Raw genomic sequence first — 19925 nt, 5'->3', positions numbered from 1 at the left:
AGGGAAAACGTTGAGTTCGGAGGTAGGTGGAGACGTGGCATGGTAAATCCAAAAATATGCCAAGCGCGCGGCTAGAATGCATCTTAATCACTCAGATCTGGGTTCGCAACAAAGAGTCGGACATTGGTCATTGATGTGGTCCTATCGTCCACGCTGCCCCGGCGCCTCAGCTCATCCGCCTTCTTGGCCTTCTCGATGGCGGCTTGTGCAGCGCTGGGGGCAGCCATATCTGCCAGAGTGCCGAATTTGTCTTCCGGTTCACTGCCTAAGCTATTCAGAGAGGCGTTATCCTTGATGGAAGCATGTTCTGCCTCGGCCTCGGCGGTTTCTGCTCGAGGGTGCTCGGAAACGTCGGGCAAGTCGCTCATCTCGTTCGATGGAGAGCCACTGCTACCCACAGTGCTTCGCTGATACCCACTCGGATAACGCGAGTTGCTTCCGAGCGAACTGCGGCCACTGCCGGTGCGGCGATACGGGAATCCACGATCGCTGTGGGCATCCTCGTCGGCATCGCCCACTTCGTTGGCACTCAGGCGAACTGGAACCGTTGCACCGACAAGCGCCGAGGGTGAAAAGTCAGTGCCCCCTTTAGCGCCGTGCTTGTTTTTGCCGCTTCCCAGGGTACCCGTACGTCCGGCGCCTGCGCCATGGACTTCCAGGTATGCCCGCTTCTTATCCACCAACTTCTGAGCCCGCAGTCGCGGATCTTCTGGCTGGGCCCGGTCACACCAAACAGTCGCCTTCTGCCTCCGCATCAAGGCGACGTATCCCAGCTGGGCGTTGGCCGAGCGCGATGATGTACTTCGACGAATATCCGAAACATTACCACTATAGTACATATTCGGATTATTGCCGGTGGAGCTAGTGGAGGTGGTTGCACTGGATAGGCGTCTCGAAGGTGGATAGGGGGCCGCAGCCGTCATGGAATGGTGTGGGGAGGGACCGGTAGAATGCTGCTGTTGCTGGCCCATGTAGGGTATAACGTGAGAGGAGGATGTTCGTCGACGGTTATGCGCGAGGGCGGCGGTAGACGGGTGAGGGGCAAGCTGGTGGTGGGCCCCTTCGTAGGACTGGTAGGGAAATCCAGATTGCATCCCCGCGACCGGCTTCCGAGCCGGCGGCGGTTGATGGATCGGCAGACGGTAATCAGTCATGCTGGGTTGTTGAAGCTGCACACCGGCCATCTGGCGACTCCTATCGGACGGTATCCGCAAGACCGGAGCGAATGGTTGGTATTGTTGCCCAAGACACGAGCTAGGCGGGTGATGGGGAAGAAACGATCCACCACACCGATAAACAAGGTAGAGTCGGAGTGAAGAACAGTCTTGTAAGGACGAAAAGTGATACAGCCGAAAAAGTTCTATCTGCCGGTGAGGATTCGAAGTGCGGCGACCGACGGCTCCGTCGTTGTACCGGACAGGCAACGGATTCCGGAAGGATACGCGATGGAGGGAGGTAGAGCGGCTGACCCGATACAGTAGGATGCGGTATCGGTGATAGGTCTTCGAGGAAATCTACCAAGACTCGGGAGGCGCTTAGGGAGGAGAAGTGGTGAGTGTGAGTGGTGAGTGTGAGTGTGTGTGGGTGTGCGTGCGAAGGATGAATGAAGAAGATGGGTTTGGCAAGAAGAGCGGTGCTTAAGCAACCAGATAGACAAGCCAGACAGACAAGCTGGCTTTCCTTCCGCCACTTCGTGCACACGAGGCCTGGCGGGTACCCAATTTCACCAAGTCACACCTGCAGGGGGCATCGATTGAACGGTCGACAACACTAGTTGATGTTTTGATGATAGTGAGAGCAAAGAAAGCAATCTTCACTAACGCCAACAGTTGCAACACACACGAAAAGGCGAGGGGGAGTCCAATGGATCCGAAGTAGGCGAGGATCAGCCAGGGGCAGCACGGGAGGGGGAGAGATTGAAGTCGAAATGAGATATATAGACCGGGGAGGGAGAGTGAGAGTCGAGAAGTGAAAGGCCAGAGGAAAAAGAAAGGCTCCAAAAGATTGGATGGGAAACGAGTAGAGTAAAAGAGAGTGAATAATAACAGGACGATGGTGAGAGGGGGGGGGGAGGCGATGATCGATCGGGAAGATGAGAGAAACAGAGGAAAAGAGAGAAAAGCCCCAGTGTGACGGCGGTACCGAATACGACTCGATACCTGAGCCTCTTCGTACCTCGTAATTTCCTAGTTTCTGCTGATAAGGTCTCCGTACCGGCGAAAATCAACCAGCTTTAGACACACAGCCACAGATCAAACCACGGCTGTCTTTGGGCAATGCTCTTTCTATCACTCTTTGCGGAGATAGGGCCTTGGTTGAATCTCTTTCGTTCGTCTTGCAAGAGGTATATATCCTCTTTCTTTCCTATCTCCATTGTATTGTTTCAGATGACGACAAACGAGATTGAAGAGTTCTAAGAGAGTGTAAAGAAAATTCGACTGCGCCACAACCCGCACGTGGGGACGCAAGCGGGATTCCATCTTGACTTCTGTGTACTTCGTACTCCATACATCTTTAGTACCGTACATCCGCGATACAAAGACATACCGGGCAGGATACCTGACCTGGCAATCTACGGAAGATACCGTCGCTTTGGCCCGTAAAGTACATGTACGGTAGTAGTCAATGCTAGGAACCGGATGGTCGACCCAAGCTTCAGATGCACAACTACCCAGATTCGGGGCAAATGAATGACGTCCCTGACTCCACTACTGAAACACTCGGAAGGCCGGGAATGAAGATTTCTTCCCCAAGGTTGACTGGATATGGAGAGGGGTTTCACGGAGAGAGTCAGTCCTACTCAGACTCTCTGTATCTCATTTAGTCATGGATCAATGCTGCAGGATAACCGACAGACCGTCAGTATGTCAGACAGACAGACAGACAGACAGACACTTATGGTTACATCCATGGAGGTGCTCTCGCATGGACATCCACAAGTAGGCTGGGAGCACTTATGAGTACTTACTTGCTTACTATAACTAGAGTAAAAAAACTAGAAGTCATAAATCAATTGAATAATAATGCTACAAGTGGTCCCATGTTTGTTCTCTTTCTCTCCAGTTTTTCAGGTGCCCACTTTTTCCATCCATCCATCCATCCATTCATTCATTCCCATTCCCATTCCCATTCCCACTCACCGTTGTGACCTTAACTCTCAACCTGTTTCATCCAGAATACCGGTAAAGAAAGGTACCGTACACAAGGCTGCTGGGACTTGGGTCGGAGACGAGTTCCGCAGTGTAATTGTGTATTCAATGGTGACGTGACTATGACCATAACTAATCAGCTACTTACTTTGGACAGTAAGTTAATCATTCATTGTAGTGATTAACTAGTTGGGTACTGCGAGTAAGGTTGCACAGGCGGGGAAATCTACGATGGGATTTTTCGGATCGCCCTGATCAACACTTGTCAACCATGTTAATCTGATTGACTTGTGTAGCCTCATTCATGACCACCAGTAGTTGACTTTTTCTTACTACCTCTCTTGACTACCAACAGACAATGAGGAGCAAAGTCGTGATATGCCGTCATTCTTTGGCAACTCGAACAATCACGTGGAAGGCATTACCTTACTCTTTTCATACAGCCTGCATTTACTGGATCATTCTTTCCATCGGGTGGAATCATCAATTGTTTAATGGTTTGTCAACAGGAGAAGCCAAAAGAAAGCCCGGAATAGTGACCACGAGTTGCTCCGGACTTCTGACCAGAGGTAAAGTCAGAGGTCAAGTCGATGGAAACGGAAAGTGTCCTTCTTCTCTTGAGTGTGTTGACCCCACCGGCGTTACATCCCGGTGAGTAAGGTAGTTAGCCTAAATTAGTTACATAAGTCAGTCTCTCGGTCTACTTGAGTATCTACTCCGTACGGAAGGTCACATTCAGCTAGCCACTAAACCAGTGAACCGTATCTTTCTTTGCTGTATTGCTCCCAATCGCATCCGGCAATGGAGCCACGCGACAATAGCCCGGCAGCAGTCATCGATTTGTTGATTCAAGACGAAGTACGGAGTAGAAATTCATTCATCACAACGAATTCTATGATGCGGCCTTCTCGATCGGAGATACCCGCTACGGGATTGATGATTTGACTGACTCAAATCGCGCATCGAACGAGGGAGAGACTTTTTCCACGCCCCATGGTTACCGTACTACTGAGGACAACGGAACGAAGCTGCTGCGACAGCCAACAATGCGATTATCGCCGGGGAAGCCGATGGTCAGCCCTACGCTCACTCAATTCATCTGGCGTACAACCCCACCCTTAGAGAAAAAGAAAAACAAAAACAAAAACAAAAAAACAAAAACAAAAAAACAAAATACAATCTGATCCTTACAATAGATCAACGCATCATCGATTATCAATACCACATCCCACATGAGTAACAATTGATAAGACATCCTAAAATACCTCATTCCACACTCACAGCTTCGATTCTCCACCTTCAAGCCGCACAAAAGCCCCATCGGGCCTGACATCATAATCCCGGCCTTGTTCCCAACCCAACCATGTCTTCAAAGTCTCTTGTCCTCCGGTCCCGGGTATCAGACCACCGCCTGTCCACCCTCCGTCGTCGGTCGGGATGGGTAGTCCCGGGGTATCAGCGAGATGCACCACGGGGCGTAGCTCGTAGCCACCCGCCTGCAGCTCATCCGGGTCCAACACGGGCGTGGCGCAGGCATCGGTCCCATCGAATACGGTCTCCCACTCAGCGCGCGTCTTTTCCTGGAAACGCTTGGCAAACGCAGCACGCAGTGCCGGCCAATTGTCCTTGTTCTCTCGCGATGGCAGCTCCTGGGGATTAAACCCGAGCCCTTTCAGGAGCGCCTCATAGAATTGTGGCTCGAGAGCCCCCACCGCGAAAAACTGGCCCGCGTCCTTGGTTTCGTAGGTGTCGTAGAATGGACTCCCCCCATCCAGTATATTCTGGCCGCGCGGGGCATTCCAGATGGGCGTTTGGCGGCCCAGTCGAGGGAACGAGGCCAGATACGCGGAGCCATCGACCATGTTAGCCTCGACGATCTGACCGCGGCCGGTCCGCTCCCGCGACAACAGCGCCAGAAGTATACCCTGGAAACAGGTAGCCCCGCCGCCGGCAAAGTCACCTACAAGGTTACCGGGGGCATAGGGCCGCTCATTGGACCGGCCGAGCATGGACAACACCCCGGACACGGCAATGTAATTAATGTCATGTCCAGCCATGTCCTTATATTTCCCATCGCGCCGAAACCCCGTCAACCGTGCTACGATCAAACGCGGGTTGTGTTTCAGCAGGACGCCCGAGGGGTCAAGGCCAAGGCGCTCTAAAACTCCCGGGCGGAAAGGGTCGATTAGAATATCGGCCGTGGTCAGAATGGAGAGGAGAACTCCATGAGAGGCAGCATCGCGGAGATCCAAGGGTATGGACGTCTTGTGGCGGGTCAGTTGATCCGGGCTTGGAGCCTGGGGTCGGTCAATCCGTAAGACAGATGCGCCGTAGTCGGCGAGGAGTAGACCGGCGAATGGACCTGATATTCGAGGGTCAGTGGGCAGAAGGGAGGGACCGAGATAGAGATATGGTACGGGGACGAACCAGGAGCTAGGCCCGCCAGCTCGACCACCCGGATTCCCGCCAGCGGCGCAGATGGAGATGCGGACATGGTAAGACAGCAGCAGCTCTTGGAGTTATTCCTCTATTCAATCGCGTGGGACTTCGAATTCGAGAGGACTCAGACGAGATATGCACCTAGTGATTTCGGCCAGATATGGCATGTAAGATGTAGCTAGCAAGCACTGGTGGAGAGCCATTCATTACATCGTCTCCACAGCCGAGGCCGAGGTCCGGGAGGTGGGGAAAAGGTGAGTACGGAGTAAAGAGGAGGCGAGTAACTATGTGTAACCTATAGCTGGCTGTTTTTTTCTGATAGATGCCTTATGACTTCTATTAAAGGATCTGATGTCATCTACCAAGCATGTTAGCTCAGGGGAAGAGCGCCGGGCTCATAACCCGGAGGACCCTGGATCGAAACCAGGACATGCTAAAATTTTCTTTTTTGTTTATTTTTGCCTACCTCTTTATATCCCTCGGCTTGTCTGCTTTCAACTATTTAATTATCATCTTCAAATCGGACAGGCCTGTTTCAATTTGGTTTTAATTGCTCTCACTTTCTTGCATACTGCTACATAATCTATGTTCGCTTTCGATTGTCAAGCCCTTGCAGTGGATGGGGTCATGGTCAGCCACCCGCTCGTGGCTATATATCCCGTGCTCTACGGAGTAACTTAGACTTCATACTAGGATACTATCCCACCTCGATCAAGAAGTCACACCATCTCCAGTCAATCCATTACACCGAAAAACAAACAAGCACCCATACGTATTAACAGTACGCGACACAGTTCGATCATAATTTACCGTATTACCAGGCAAATCGAACCATATCCAGTAAGCACCAGCCACCCACTAGCGCACCGACCAACCCGGGAGCCTTCCGTCGCCTATCCTTTGAGCATGCCTCGAGGGGCCAAAAGTACCTCGGCAGCACGCCAATGCAAGTAAGCAGCCCACTACCGCTGACCGTGGAGAACCGTGCTGGATGTTTCTTCAAGCTATTCTGGCAAAGTTTGGGAACCATCTCCGTTCATTTTCCAATCCAACCCCTCCACCCCCTCCCCGCCCTGGTCAGACCACGCGAAGTGAGACCAACATGGAAATCAGTATGCTACAATCGCCCTGTTGACTACCTATCAGTCGATCGTAGGCTCCCAGACCGATGGAATCAGGCCCGCATGTCCGGGTTGATGCTTGGCTCGCCTCTTCTATAGGTGGTAGGGGACGGATTTGGTTATGTTGGTTGCAGGATCATAATTTATTGACTAGGTTGGTTGCGTATGGAATAAGAAAGAGCAGAAGACACGCCCAAGAGATCTTTGCGCTGATGCGACAATATTAAACGTTGGTCCATCGGACATCATTGGTCATTCATTTCAAACCGATAATGGGTAAAGTGAAGCTGTATACCTCACCATGAGGTGGGAGGCTATGCAGGACATGAGAAGAGAAAGAAGTAGAGAGTCAGAGGAAAGAGTTCTTTACAAGGTAGTCAGCAGAAGGAGGGCAATGGTGACGAGAGCCCCAGGCCCATGCTTGAAGGCAGCCAGTCGAGGAGCTGCGCCAGTGAATACTGGCGACACACCTCCTTGTGTACTGCTAGGCACCACCGATCCTGGGAGGCCACTTGCAGAGGGCTGAACGAGAAGTGTCGACGAAGGGCGAACATCTCCGGCTCCCGCGGTTCCAGGTTGGCTGGGAGGTGCCTGACTCGGAGATACAAGAGCAGTGGATGTGAAGTGAGGAATTACATTCACCGAAGTCGAAGATGTACCGAGCCCCGTTGACCCTCCATGGACAGCATCGACACCTTCAGGATTGCCAGGGTGAATGCCTGTCGCCGCTGCGACAGTGCTTACAGGCACCGTGACGGTCACTGTAGTCGGCGTAGGCCCGCACACGGTACAGACAGAAACCGTGGTTGTCCAGCCAGACAGGGAGCCTGAGACCGCGGTCGGTGATGTCGGCTCCGATGAAGAGGTGATGGCTGGCCGAGTCAGAGTAACTGTAGTCGGTGTTGCAGCACAGTGTGTGCAGACCGTGACCGTTGTAGTCCATCCCTCGGGGATTTCAACAGTCGTGGTAGAAGCCTGGGAGGCGGAAGCGCCCGTCACCCTGGCGGGGGCAATGGCTGTGTCAGCACCCGGGGAACCTGCGACGCCAGGTATTGTGGCGGGGGCAGTGGCAGTGGCAGCGGCAGCGGCAGCAGCCGTGACAGGACAGTAGGTGGTCGTGTAAGTTGTAGTGATGGTCGTGAAGCCCTCGGGACAGATATCAATGTACGAGGTTACAATGATTGTGGTCGTGGTTGCTGGTTCCAGCGCAGATCCGGCGGGCGACACAGAAGTGGCCCCAGGGCCAGATGTGATGGCCGGGGTAATGACAGTAAAAGCAGCACTATCGGTGGATGTAGCACTAATGGGCACTGTTGTTGGCTTGCCTGTCTGGTCTGACACATTACTGACAGCGTGAGCTGTGCTCGACGAAGAAGCCGTGCTTCCATGGTCTCGCTGACTTGAGACTGTCAAAGTGCTTGAGCTCGCCGTGGACCTCGTAACACCAGACCCATAAGGATTTCCTGAGTTTGCGGAAGAGGACCCATCGCTACTGGAAATAGGAACACTGGTAGCACCTGCGCTCGAGGAAGACTCCGTGCCCGACGTAGTGCCGGCGTGCGAAGCGGTCGATACCGATTGAGTGTTAGAGAGAGCGGAGCTTGGGATCGTTCCTGAGACCGACGGAACAGAGCCACCGGGCTGCACTGTTGAAACTGTCAAAGCAGCTGTGCTAGATTCAATCGACGGGCCTGTGAAGGTGCCGATTTCAGAAGCGACGACTGAAATAACGGACGTGGCGGAACCCACAACGGAGCCCGAAGAGTGAGATTGACTATTGAAATTAGAAGTCTCCACACTAGAGGAAGCCGAAGCCACAATGCTGGAAGCTCCGATAACCAAGCTCGAAGGCACAGACACCCCCGAGGTGACAGGTGAGCCCGCTGAAGAAGCCACGGAGCTCGAGATGAGCGAAGTAGTAGACGGCTGTGACGCACCGGGGGACACCTGGCTGGATGCACCGGGAATTATGGAAGAGCTCAATGTCTCGGAGAATCCTGGAGTAGCAACGGTTGAAGTGGATGGCCCTGGAATGACAGGTCTGCTCGTGACCACAGAGAAACTAGACACCGCAGGAGGACTCAGCACAGAGGAACTATGAGCCTCATGAGAGCTGGTAGCCAAAGACGATGTGGCGACAACGGGACCAGAGACCAAAGTCGAGCTGGCGGGCGCGCTGGACGCGTCAGGCAGGGTGGAAACGACAGGACGGCTTGTCACAACAAGAGGGCTAGAAGCCGGAGACGAGCCTAGAACAACAGAGGAACTAAGAATCACAGGCGAGCTAGAGAGCACAGACTTTGTTGTAATAACGGGTGTAATAGAGGTGATCGGGGAGCTGGAGACCACAGGGGAGCTGGCAGCCACAGAAGAGCTAGGTGTCAAGGGAGTGTTGGGCACCACAGGGGAGCTGGCTGAACCCGAAGAACCTGATACTGTAGGTGGAGCAGAGACCACGGAAGAGCTAGGCACCACAGAACTGACCGACACCACAGGGGTGCTCACGCCTATGCTGGCAACAACAGAGCTGCTTGTTACCACAGAAGCACTGGACACCACAGGGCTGCTTGACACCGCAGATGAGCTCGAAACAACGGAAGCAATGCTCGACGGGGCAGAAGATCCCGAGCCAACAGTGTTAGACACCACAGAAGGAGTAGACACCGCAGGAGGGCTTGAGATCGCAGACTGGCTAGAGATCGTAGACGGTTTAGAGACCACGGTGCCGAAGGAGTCGACACAGCCGAAGGAGTCGACACAGCCGAAGGAGTCGACACAGCCGAAGGAGTCGACACAGCCGAAGGAGTCGACACTGCCGAAGGAGTCGACACAGCCGAAGGAGTCGACACTGCCGAAGGAGTCGACACTGCCGAAGGAGTCGACACAGCCGAAGGAGTCGACACAGCCGAAGGAGTCGACACAGCCGACGAAGTAGGCACAGTGGAAGCAGTAGACGAGACAGAAAGGGTGGGCACCGCGGGTGTACTTGTGGCAGTATAGGAGGGTGATGGCGTAGGTGCACTGCTAGAGGGCAGAACAGTGATTGTCTGAGGAGGAGTAGGGTCGAGAGTCACGAGAATTTGCTTCATCACGTCGGCGAAAGATTCGTCGCCGAATTTATTCTCGTCCGAATACGTCGCTTCCCAAACCATGATTCCACCGAAGGTATCCGGAAAGCGCGCCATATACTCGGCAACCAGCAAATAGGCCTCCACGGGGGTGATGTAATAGTCAGGGCTGGCGGCGGCACTCGAGCTGGCAGGCAATCCGACATAGAGCTTAGCGTCCGGGTTACCTCCTGCTTTAATGACATCCACCCATTTGTCAAAGTTGAAACCATCCACCGTGCCTTCGACATAGTCACGGGCGGAGCAGCCCTGAGTGTTATAGAACTGCACCCAAATGAAGTCGAAGTGGGAGTTGGCAATCGCGTTGTCAAGCTGCAGGTCAGGTATCGAGCATTGAGGCGCACCCGAAATGTAGAAGGTACGACCTTGCTGTAAGGAGTAGTGATATCTCAGTCGGTTGACCATTGTTGCGTAACCTTGAAACATTAAAAGTGAGCCTTGAAGATTGCGGAGCCTTAAGAAACCTACCGTAATTGCCATTGTGCTCAATGTCAAAGTCGAAACCATCCACGACAACATCACCAAAAGGGCGAGGACCATTGTTGGACACCCAATCGTCGGTCTTGGGGCCAAAGGCACCCCATAGGAAGTCGGCGAAATTATTGGCAGAGTCCTCCGATAAGATTTGCTGAGTGGCGGGATAAGCACCACCCAAAGACAGGAACACTTTCTTGCCCGCAGCCTGGCAGATAGGAATGTCTTCCACTAGCTGGTGGCAACCTTTGAGAAGCTCCGTTGTTAGGTTGCCAACCGTGTAGTAGGTGCCATCGCACTGATTGCCGAAATTGCTTCCTGGCCAACCGGCAACGCCTTGGTCAGGAAAGATATTGACGAAACCAAGGTTGATGATATCCAAGGAGGTATCTTGGCAGAAATGGCTCAGACGTTGCTGATCGGTTCCTTGGCCCTATTTTCGTACGGTAAGGAGGCTGTACCATTTCCAATCATGTGGAAGCACATACATAGTAGACAGCAACATTCGACTTCGATTGAGGATCGAAAGCAGAGACCAAAGGAGTGACAGCTGATAGAGCAGCGAGAACGGTGACAAGTTGGGACACCATGGTGAAAGAATGTCGACTGGTGGAGACAAGAGAGCCGCTCAAACCAGTGGAAACGAAGGACGGATTGGTTCAAAGAAAGGACGCAGACAAAAGTCCGCTGCTTGGATGATCCCCGCAAAGCAGATAGAGAGGGATGACACGAAGAATATCTCGAGAAGGGGGAAAGGGCAAGACGAAGTAGAGTTATAAGCGCGAGCTTGCTCTGGACCTTGGCCTCCTGGGACAGCTTTCCATGCCATGTCTGGCTCACCATTGGCCACGATGCTGGTAAACCGTTCATCGCACGAACACAGCCGAAATTAGCATGCGGAGTCAACGCCTTGGCGGGTGCACCACATGCCTGGACCGCCAGCTTGAAAGTTCCTAGTTCGGTCTTCAGTGCTTATGGGCTATGCTAGTTAGCACCTTCTTTGGGAGACTAACGGTGACGCTTAAGCCCTCGGTCCTTTTGTAGGAGAATAAGATAAAATCAAATAAATCTTGACCCAGGCAAACTCCGTCGGGGAAAACGGACGGATGCCGTGGTGTAGCCGGAAAATAGACCAAACATGATGCTCAAGGCAGCAGCAGGCAGCAGACTGCTCTTCCGCAGTACCTGCCTGTAGAGCCGCATAGGTGGCTAACTTTTTTGGCCAAATTAGCCTCTGAGAAAGTGGGCGAGGAGAGCCAAGCAACGCCGACTTACAATTTCGCACGCCTCAAGCGGAGAGTTTCCATCATCTTAGTCTCTTTGTAAGAGCCCAAGGAGGGGCATATGGGTAAGAGCCGAGGGTTTCCAGTGTTCCACTGTATCTAGCGCCACCATAGTGTTCGCTGAGATCCAGTTGTGATTGGAGTAGCCCGTGATGGGTTCAGTCATAGCTCGTCGTCAACTGTACGTATGAGAAAAGGAGTGGCTCTTGCGAGCGGCGGATAGTTGTGTTGCCGGCTAAAATATGACCTGGGATGACAAGGGAAATTGGTTTTTGAAAGCAAGAGAGCAAAGCGAGGGTAGGTGGCGTATGGACCCTTTGGGTAGTGGCAGTCTTAGCGTATAGGATGGATGGAAGTTGGAAAGAAGTCTTGATCTCAAGTCTCCAGGAGTCCAGATGAATACTAGCCTGGTGAGAGTACTTTCAGAACAGGACTAGTCGGGGTCACGGGTCCATGTGGCAGTTACTGGAATAGGACTAGTGAGGGAAGGGAGGTCGGCCATTTCTGACTCAGGCACACCAATGACAGCGGTTCGATAATAGATACCAGAATGCTAAGCAACTAGTAGTTAGTCTAGTAGTCTAGTAGTCAGCCTCCATCCGTGCAAAATTTCGCGGACCCCCGCCGCATCCGGTTTGGTGTCCACCGTCGTGTCCACCGTCTCTGAGAGGCTTAGAGATTTTGTTAGAAGAGCGATTTATACGAAGACCCCATACCAGATACTGTAACCAGTAACGACCTAGGTAACAGCTTGTTGGCTTTTGCCTAAAAGCTCGGTCCTGACGTGATCCGTGGAAACGATCTGCCCCTGAGCCGGACACTGTCCGGAGATCACCGGATCATCCGATCGACACCACCTTTGAGGCCGTTGATATTCGCTGTCAGAGAAAAGAGAAACTTCGATCAACAATATGCAGAAAGAGATTAGAAAGTTCTTATCTTGACAGACACTCGACTTGAAACAATCAAGGTGATTCACCATGCGCGTATCCTGCACCGGAGACACGAGCAGGAAGTGACTTGACCCCTCCTCGCCTCCTGCTGTCTAACTTTACTAGTCATACTTCGGCTATATTAGCTTAACCAGAACCAGCGGCGCTAGTCCCAGATTCAGAGTGGGCACCGAACGAACACCGCTCACTGACCTACACTAGACTAAAGTCACTAACAATCGCCTTTCACTTTCAGACTTTCACACAGACCCTCATTCCCGATTAATTAGAGAGGGTCCTCCTCGCCCAGCCCTACTGGAGCGTGCGGCGGATAGTGCAAGAAACTAGTGCAATCAAGACCCAGCGCTAACCTCGACTGATTCCTGCGAAATACCCGACCTCGCGCCGTGATTACCCAGTTGCACTCACTTGTTGTGGCGGCTGCATCGATGAGGAAATTACACCTGCACAGACACACATCCAGAATATATTATTGCCTGGCACCAGGCCGAAGAATCAGTTGACCAGTGCCCCTGAAGAAGCTTTCACCATAGCCTGCAGTGCCACTCCCAGCAGCGATGGACCGACACGGCCGATATGACCGCTACTCCCGCCGACTCTGTATGCTGAGCACCTTCGTCCGTGAAGTTGTGCCACCAAGCCTGGAGCATGTACATTTGCCCCATCCGATGCGCTTGTAACCATATCCACCGGTTTGGAGTGGGCTTTTGCTTCTTTGTGATCCAGGAGACCCTCATTCCCCTTGAACAAACGCTGAGGCTCCGCAGCCGAAGCCTCTCATTCACCCCAGGAGTTGCAGCGTCATACTATTTGCTCTAGCACAATAGCAAAAGGGACCGGAAATTATACACCGGACTGAAAGTGTACTAGTCTATGTTGGACAGAAACTGGATTCGGGTGCAACAACCGAAGCCACTGTGGCTGCCGGGGAGCAGTTTCCGCTGCCATTTCCTACATCATATTTACTGAGTGGGGATACTAAAATTTGAGCCCAATTGTGCTCTCTAGCACCATACGAAAAGAGTAAAAGAGTGAGTACTAAGTTGCTTCACTGGCCGCAGCGCTTCCACTTGCCGGTATGCCGAGGTCGGACATCATTAATGGAAGCGAAGAAGCGCCCGCTCAGGGAGGGGTTGCGGTGCAGAACAGGGGGACTGGAGACTGAATTGACATCGAACAAGCACTGAAAGATCCGACGGGTGCTTGAATAGTTATAGAGGCACGGTATGTCAGCGTTCTGATGTGCCATGGCCAAGCCCGCAGATGTTCGCACCAGTATGCGAGGGATACTCGTGCTTGTGTGCCTTGTCGCCAATGAGAAGGTACAGATATGACTTTGAGATTTGACCTGTCTTCAACTTCGGAAACAGTGGGATTCAATTGTGCTCGAGGCTCTCCCCAAGTTCTCATTACGTGTAGCCGATCCTGAGGAATAAACATGACTTCTGCTGATCGATGTTCATGTCGGTCCCAGAGGTTGTGCTTACATGTCCGTACTTGAAGCATCTAGCGGGTATTCCCAGCATTCTTTGTTCAGACATACCGGTCACACCATACAACAAACACCACCCATACCTTCTAGATGTAACCTCAGGTTTGATGATCCCAAATGTCCGAGAAATTAAGGACCCTGGTTCCGAGATTGGCCTGGTCCACGCATTTCGTGGGTGGGACAGAACCTGCATTCAAGGATGATCAGGTGTAGCTGAAAATCGGGAAGCGCCCCCTGTTCCCACATTAGCACAAGCAATTCCTATGACACGCGCAAAAGGGCTTGGAGTAATCCCTATAGCGCCGCTTGGAAAGAGCTTTAGACTGCGAAATAGGATTGTGTGGAACACGAATGCTATTTGGTGACTGATCGGGCCCGGGACAGGCGACACGAATGCTCAAAGGCAAGTGTGGTACCTATGTTCTGACGGATATCCAGTCCCTGGTGATCTTATTGACCTGCACGCAAGAACATATAAGTGTGCCCAATATATCTCATATTGTCTCATGTGGTTACCACCCCATGTGATGCAGAAGACTCGCAGCGTGAACATCTCCATTCATCAATGCCGGATCTTGAAGGAAATCTCTAACTTGACAAGTCTATTTGATACTGAAACGGGGCTACAGCAAGACCAGCCAATGCTTACTTGTGCTCATTCCAGAAAACCTCCTTCAACAGGTCGCACATCAATGTGATGGACCTTTTCCCTTCTTTCAGAACAGCGTCCATTGCCAAAAACGGATGAGGCATGCCTCTCATTATTTGCAAGTTCACTGGTACGCCTGCCTTCTGTAGCTTCTGCGCATACTGCTCACCCTCCGTCCTTAGCACATCCAATTCCCCAACCATGACCAAGGCTCTCGGCAGAGCAGACCAATCTCCAGTGTAGAACAGAGGGCTGGCCTCCGGGTTCGCCCAATCTTTCTGGTCAGGCAGGTAATGCTCGCGGTACCAGAGCATCTTGGCTGCTGGCAGAGCTGGGGTGTGTTCGTACTCGCGGTAGGCGTCGTTGGTAGATACTGAGGCGGTGTTGTCGGTCACCGGCACGGACAGTAACTGGGCCTGGAAATGAACGGGCGGCGAGAGAGTGAGGGCCTTTTGGGTGATGATGCAAGCTAGGTTTCCGCCTGCGGAGGAGCCGCCTGTTGCGAGAATCTTCGTGTCAATGGGGAGATGTGTCGGACCGTCGGCCAGCAGCCAGAGAAGGGCTTCCCAGCAATCATGGACGGCGGCGGGCCAGCGATGCTCGGGAGCGAGACTAGAGGAGGGCCAGTCAGGGTGCGACTCTCTTTGCATTGGTGAGCGGCATAGATGCTTACCGATAGTTCACAGTCACTACTACGCAGCGGCCTCGGTTACAGAGGTTTGTGCACACCGGATTCTCCGTGTCGATGTTGCCCAAAACCCATCCGCCTCCGTGGAAATACAACATCAGTGGCCATCCGCTCGCTGGTGCTGTGCCTTCCGGGATAAAAGCGCGCAAAGGAATCTCAGGTCCCTCTGTGACACGGCGACCAATGCGCAGGTCGACTGTTCTCCCCACGGGGAGCAGAGGACCTCCGCCGGGGATCAGGACGCCGCTTGTACGGGAAGCCTCCACCGGCTGGAGATGAACTTGTTGTCTGTCGATTACATGCGCATTATAGAAATCCACATATTCTGGGTCGAGCTTGTTTATCACGGAGGGGTGAAGAGGGTAGGGCGGTTGGTCGGCCGGGCTATGACTGATGGACATTGTGAATACGTTATGATGATTGGAAAAAGGGTACGTGCACTAGACGCATGGAAGTTGGCGGGGAACAGGACGAACTTTATAAATCTTCAATGCCACCGTTTATCTTGATGGGCAGCAAGCCCGTGGTTGCATGAATGTTGCATTTTCAAACGCAAGGGAGCAGGAGAGGATTAGAGCAGAGCGGGGGTGAGAACACAAGCCGGTTTATCAGGGTTTCTCTCCTCACTGATACGAGCCAGCTGTTCGCCCCATGGTGCTCAAGGCCAACCGTCTTCCTCTTCCAACATGGACGATTTTTACCGAGATGGACCATACAGCGATATGATGCCTTGTCGAACGTGCCTTATGGCTTCAACTACTCCCTCTTGAGCTGCGATCTGGTGGCTAATGGAGACAACTCAATAACACAGCTGCGTGGCTGTCAAGACCCTGCTTTGAAAGCAGACGTGGAGATCGAATGCATGGCACGCCTGTAGCGGGATATGATCAATGATCCACTATCTTGCTGTGTTTGATACATTGATAATCGCACCCAAAGTATTCTCAACGATTTGTCGAGCCTCTTTCGTAAGGGTTGTGGATGACGGCTGGATTATCTGTCGTTGTTATCGGCCTCGAACCTCATCATCTGAGATCTTATCGGGAGTAACCTGCGCCTGGTCCGTAGTGTACAGTTGTAACCTTGGAGCTTGGAGTAAATTACCCCTCATTCTGAGCTCCACCTTGCAAATTGTCTTGAGCCCCGCAGGAATTGACCGCGTCCCGACGGTGGCTATTTCAGCTTTGAGATTCGGGTACCTGTTGCAAGAAGGTGTACATAAATGACTGGTTTGGCTGGTTGACTGTTGTCCGATGCGATAAGATACCTAGTAGTTCCATGTTACTCCCGAGTCATACATCCACAGTAGAAAGTATCTATCTAGCTCGCTCTTTTATTCGAGATCATAGGCGAATTCCTTAATCGATGATAGTGAGGATCTAAAACCAATGCGATAACTCAAGGGACCTCATTCTACGCGAGAAAACATCCATAGTTCTTCAGCAAGCTGGTGGTGGTGGCATGGAATTCCGATTGCCCTTGCAGCCATCCATCCTCCCAACCCCTTTCTGAATTCTTGATAAAATGCATGGATGGCAAATAAATCAATGATAAGAAAAGGAAACAGTTGATGGATGGCCTGAGTGCCTGAGCCGCAGCACCGCTGCCTCTCTCTCGCCCTCTTCTTCTCATCCCCTCATCCCTAGAACATCCCCGGTAATCAGCCCTGGATTCTACTTTTCATCCTTCATTCAAGAAATTGAAGTTGTCTCATTGCTCCTGTCTCAACCTCTACCCATTTCCACCAAACAATCACTTAGCTTGCACACGATGACGGTGTATCCCTCGCAGGGGTGTCTGAGTACTCCGTAGTAGAGCGAGGGGATGCAATTCTGCGCATACGAAGGGCTGGCGATGTCTACGCTCGATCCTGAATCTTGATCACTTGTAACCTTCGTTAAACTAACTCACGATAGACCCTGAAGCTCATGAAAAATGCAATGACTAATCATGGTCGGCTTCTACTGGAGTACAGTACAGGAACTCGCCCACCCTTCTCGGCCGGACTCTTCATAGTCTACATTCCACACGATGAGACTATTGTCTCTTCTACCCAAAGAGAAGCCAGAGGCAGACTTCTTGCAATCTAGCTGCTCCCCTCCATCTGATCGGAGATGGGCATACCGCTGCCCATCCATTCCGACCCCTCTTCGCGCGTCGACGCGCCAGATGTTTACCATCTTCTCCCCATTTAGTTCGCTGTAGCCCTATCTTAATATCTTAAGTGGACTTTCGACTGGTGGTTGAATTCCTTTTACACTTATTGGCACCAGTCGCCTGATGTGCTGCTAGCTAGAGCTGATCTGATCGCATTGACTCTTGGGTGCCTATCAATGCGTGGATGTCCAAGCTCGATTGCCTCGACGTGTTGAAGCTGTGCATCGCAGCCTGCTGCTGCTCTAACCGCGAACCCAACCATGTCTAGCCACTATGTGTCAGCCAGCGCAGAAGGCGCGTGGGTGAAACGCGCGATCTTCGTCTCTCTGTACGCCTTGCTGCTCGAGTCTCTCATCGAATGGGGGATTGTGATCTACCTTTATGTTGAACGACACGTGGATGCGAGGATGACCCCTAGTCTGATTCTCGCTCTAGCAGCAGTAAGTTGTGAAGCACTCTCTTCAATCTCAAATGCTAAAACTGGGAATTAGTCCTTCTTCATTGTGCCGCTTGTCGTCATACACAGCTTTCTTGCCTGGCAGTACAACAAAGTAGCACGGTTTACAAGCCAAAAGGCCATGCTGCGGATCGTTTGTAGCTGTGTGTTGGGGATTGCGATTGTGATCTCGATAGCCGCCGGTGCTACAGGCCTGGTGGTTATATCGCAACATCTACCGTGTCTTGCCGAGGAAGGCAACGACAACTTCTGGAAGATGGGCGTAAGCTGCGCACTTTATCGTGCATCCATCATCGATTCGATTGTTTCAGTGTATGCTATGCTCCGACATCACTGGGTGATTGCGTTTACTGATTAAGATGCAGCATAACGTTGTTTCTTTTCTTTGGCTTCAGACAACTCTGCGGACGCCCTTATGATGTCTCATTAATGGGCATGTATACACGCCAGCCTTCATTTTCAATCTGCGATGACAGCATCCTCAGCAGCTGGAGCACGGAAAGTGACAATAGCCTGAAGAATGACATCTACTATGTGTGCCGGCGTCCCGACATCACATATGGCCGAGGGCTCTATATGTCATCAAGTGATAACACCATCCCAATGTCCGCAGGCATTGAATACCCGAACATTGTCCACCACAAACCCCACCCGGGGTTCGAGGCGGAATATGACTCGGATACACCGGATTTGCTATCGGGTACCACCCTTTCACCGCAGGAAACTCTTACAAGGAAGTTGCCGGGCGTGATGACTAGCTCGGATCTTCTTTCGTGCGTTTCGCGCACGCCCACCGCGGCGACATTTAGCTCTTATGGTGACCATTCTAAGCAAATGGCTCCGGTAGAGTTACCAGGGGCATCGCCTTCCACTCCCGGACACAAACGACAAAAATCCTCCGCGTCGTCTTTGCGCCGGCTGCTGCCCAAGTTATTTTCACAACCATTGTCAGCAGACCCTCAAATACGTGCCCTTGCCGACTCGACGACTGAAGCAGATGTCGAAAAAGAAGCCTTAGTGGCTGAACGCCCACCAACCCCGAAAAAGGAGTATGCTCCTGGACATCCACTGGCTTCAGCTCCTGTGGAAAAACCTTTGCCAGCCATTACAACCGAAGCTCTCACATTCGAAGCAAATCAGCTGCGAGCAAGAGCCCTCACACGATCTGTGACCATGAATTCAGCCGATGCTCCCGAAGTCCTCGTGCCGGAACCTTTGAATGTACGCCGGTCCAACACTGCGCATACGGCTCCTGTTCCCAGGAGCGCATATATACCGTACCAGGGAGCTTTCACCGCAACCCCTCCGCTCCCGGCAGCGCGCCCAGGTCTTGCCCAGGCCTCTAGCTACAGAGGTGTCCCGATTGATCGTGAGGTGGCCAGCCGGCAGAATTCCAGGCGCAGCAACCGACGACAGAGTCAGGTGTATCAGTTTGATTCCTCCCAAATTCCGCGGCATACTCAAAGCCAGCACCAGCCTCATCAGAATCACTACGGTCGTCGATGGTATCAAGAGCACGACCGCCGCATGTCTTCATCAACCCGTGGAAACGACGCTGAACTGACATACTCAAACCTGCGTCGTCCCCGCAGCAACACATATGGCGGTCTCGCCTCCGCGCCCAGCAGACTAGACAGTATCCGCGAAACGGGCACATCTGTTGACGAAGCCCCGGAGAGCTACCTGTCTGAGGCGAATGCGTATCGCGATTCAACTCGAACGAACAGTGTCAGTGGATACTAGAGCCTGCGGGTCAGGCTGTTCATTCTCATGAAAGAGCTACCGTCTCCCTAATTTTCGATTCTCAATATACATTTTGTATCAACCGGTCTTTTTAAACCTTTTTCTCGTCTTCGTACTTCTGAAGCTCACGGACCCCCATTGTATTTGCCCCTGATTTGTTATACCACGATCTGAGACATTTTAAAATGCCAT

The 19925-nt window shown here is 52.3% G+C and overlaps 6 protein-coding genes and 1 non-coding gene across 7 annotated transcripts; 3 read left to right on the top strand and 4 right to left on the bottom strand.

Annotated features, from left to right (window-relative positions):
* Positions 1-83: 83 nt before the first annotated feature.
* BO95DRAFT_356780 (uncharacterized protein) lies at positions 84-1154 on the bottom strand (the record flags this gene model as incomplete). The annotated part of the gene is made up of 1 exon (XM_025582321.1): positions 84-1154. One exon carries the CDS (start codon positions 1152-1154, stop codon positions 84-86), a length of 1071 nt encoding a protein of 356 aa, XP_025445041.1.
* A 2234-nt stretch (positions 1155-3388) lies between these two features.
* Positions 3389-3840, top strand: BO95DRAFT_50819 (uncharacterized protein). The gene has a single exon (XM_025591282.1). It carries the CDS (start codon positions 3508-3510, stop codon positions 3802-3804), a length of 297 nt encoding a protein of 98 aa, XP_025445040.1. The 5' UTR covers positions 3389-3507; the 3' UTR covers positions 3805-3840.
* A 586-nt stretch (positions 3841-4426) lies between these two features.
* Positions 4427-5814, bottom strand: BO95DRAFT_408191 (CaiB/BaiF CoA transferase family protein; the record flags this gene model as incomplete). Its single annotated transcript, XM_025584096.1, has 2 exons — positions 5577-5814; positions 4427-5511 (listed from the first exon to the last, which is right to left on the bottom strand). The coding sequence occupies exons 1-2, from the start codon at positions 5641-5643 to the stop codon at positions 4427-4429; spliced, it is 1152 nt and encodes a 383-aa protein (XP_025445039.1). The 5' UTR covers positions 5644-5814.
* A 138-nt stretch (positions 5815-5952) lies between these two features.
* On the top strand, positions 5953-6024 carry BO95DRAFT_t80. The gene has a single exon. It is a non-coding gene; the product is annotated as a tRNA-Met (tRNA).
* Positions 6025-9026: 3002 nt separating this feature from the next.
* chiA1 (class III chitinase ChiA1) lies at positions 9027-11295 on the bottom strand. Its single transcript, XM_025591265.1, has 3 exons — positions 10800-11295; positions 10306-10744; positions 9027-10253 (listed from the first exon to the last, which is right to left on the bottom strand). Exons 1-3 carry the CDS (start codon positions 10899-10901, stop codon positions 9244-9246), a joined length of 1551 nt encoding a protein of 516 aa, XP_025445038.1. The 5' UTR covers positions 10902-11295; the 3' UTR covers positions 9027-9243.
* A 3247-nt stretch (positions 11296-14542) lies between these two features.
* On the bottom strand, positions 14543-15914 carry BO95DRAFT_383773 (alpha/beta hydrolase). Its single transcript, XM_025583434.1, has 2 exons — positions 15362-15914; positions 14543-15300 (listed from the first exon to the last, which is right to left on the bottom strand). Exons 1-2 carry the CDS (start codon positions 15775-15777, stop codon positions 14685-14687), a joined length of 1032 nt encoding a protein of 343 aa, XP_025445037.1. The 5' UTR covers positions 15778-15914; the 3' UTR covers positions 14543-14684.
* A 1761-nt stretch (positions 15915-17675) lies between these two features.
* Positions 17676-19913, top strand: BO95DRAFT_50716 (uncharacterized protein). Its single transcript, XM_025591236.1, has 3 exons — positions 17676-17973; positions 18025-18302; positions 18356-19913. The coding sequence occupies exons 1-3, from the start codon at positions 17794-17796 to the stop codon at positions 19731-19733; spliced, it is 1836 nt and encodes a 611-aa protein (XP_025445036.1). The 5' UTR covers positions 17676-17793; the 3' UTR covers positions 19734-19913.
* Positions 19914-19925: the final 12 nt, after the last annotated feature.

The sequence above is a fragment of the Aspergillus brunneoviolaceus genome, assembly GCF_003184695.1.
Source record: "Aspergillus brunneoviolaceus CBS 621.78 unplaced genomic scaffold BO95scaffold_14, whole genome shotgun sequence".
In the NCBI taxonomy this organism is placed as follows: Eukaryota; Fungi; Ascomycota; class Eurotiomycetes; order Eurotiales; family Aspergillaceae; genus Aspergillus; species Aspergillus brunneoviolaceus.
This window is presented reverse-complemented; position numbering and strand designations above follow the sequence as displayed.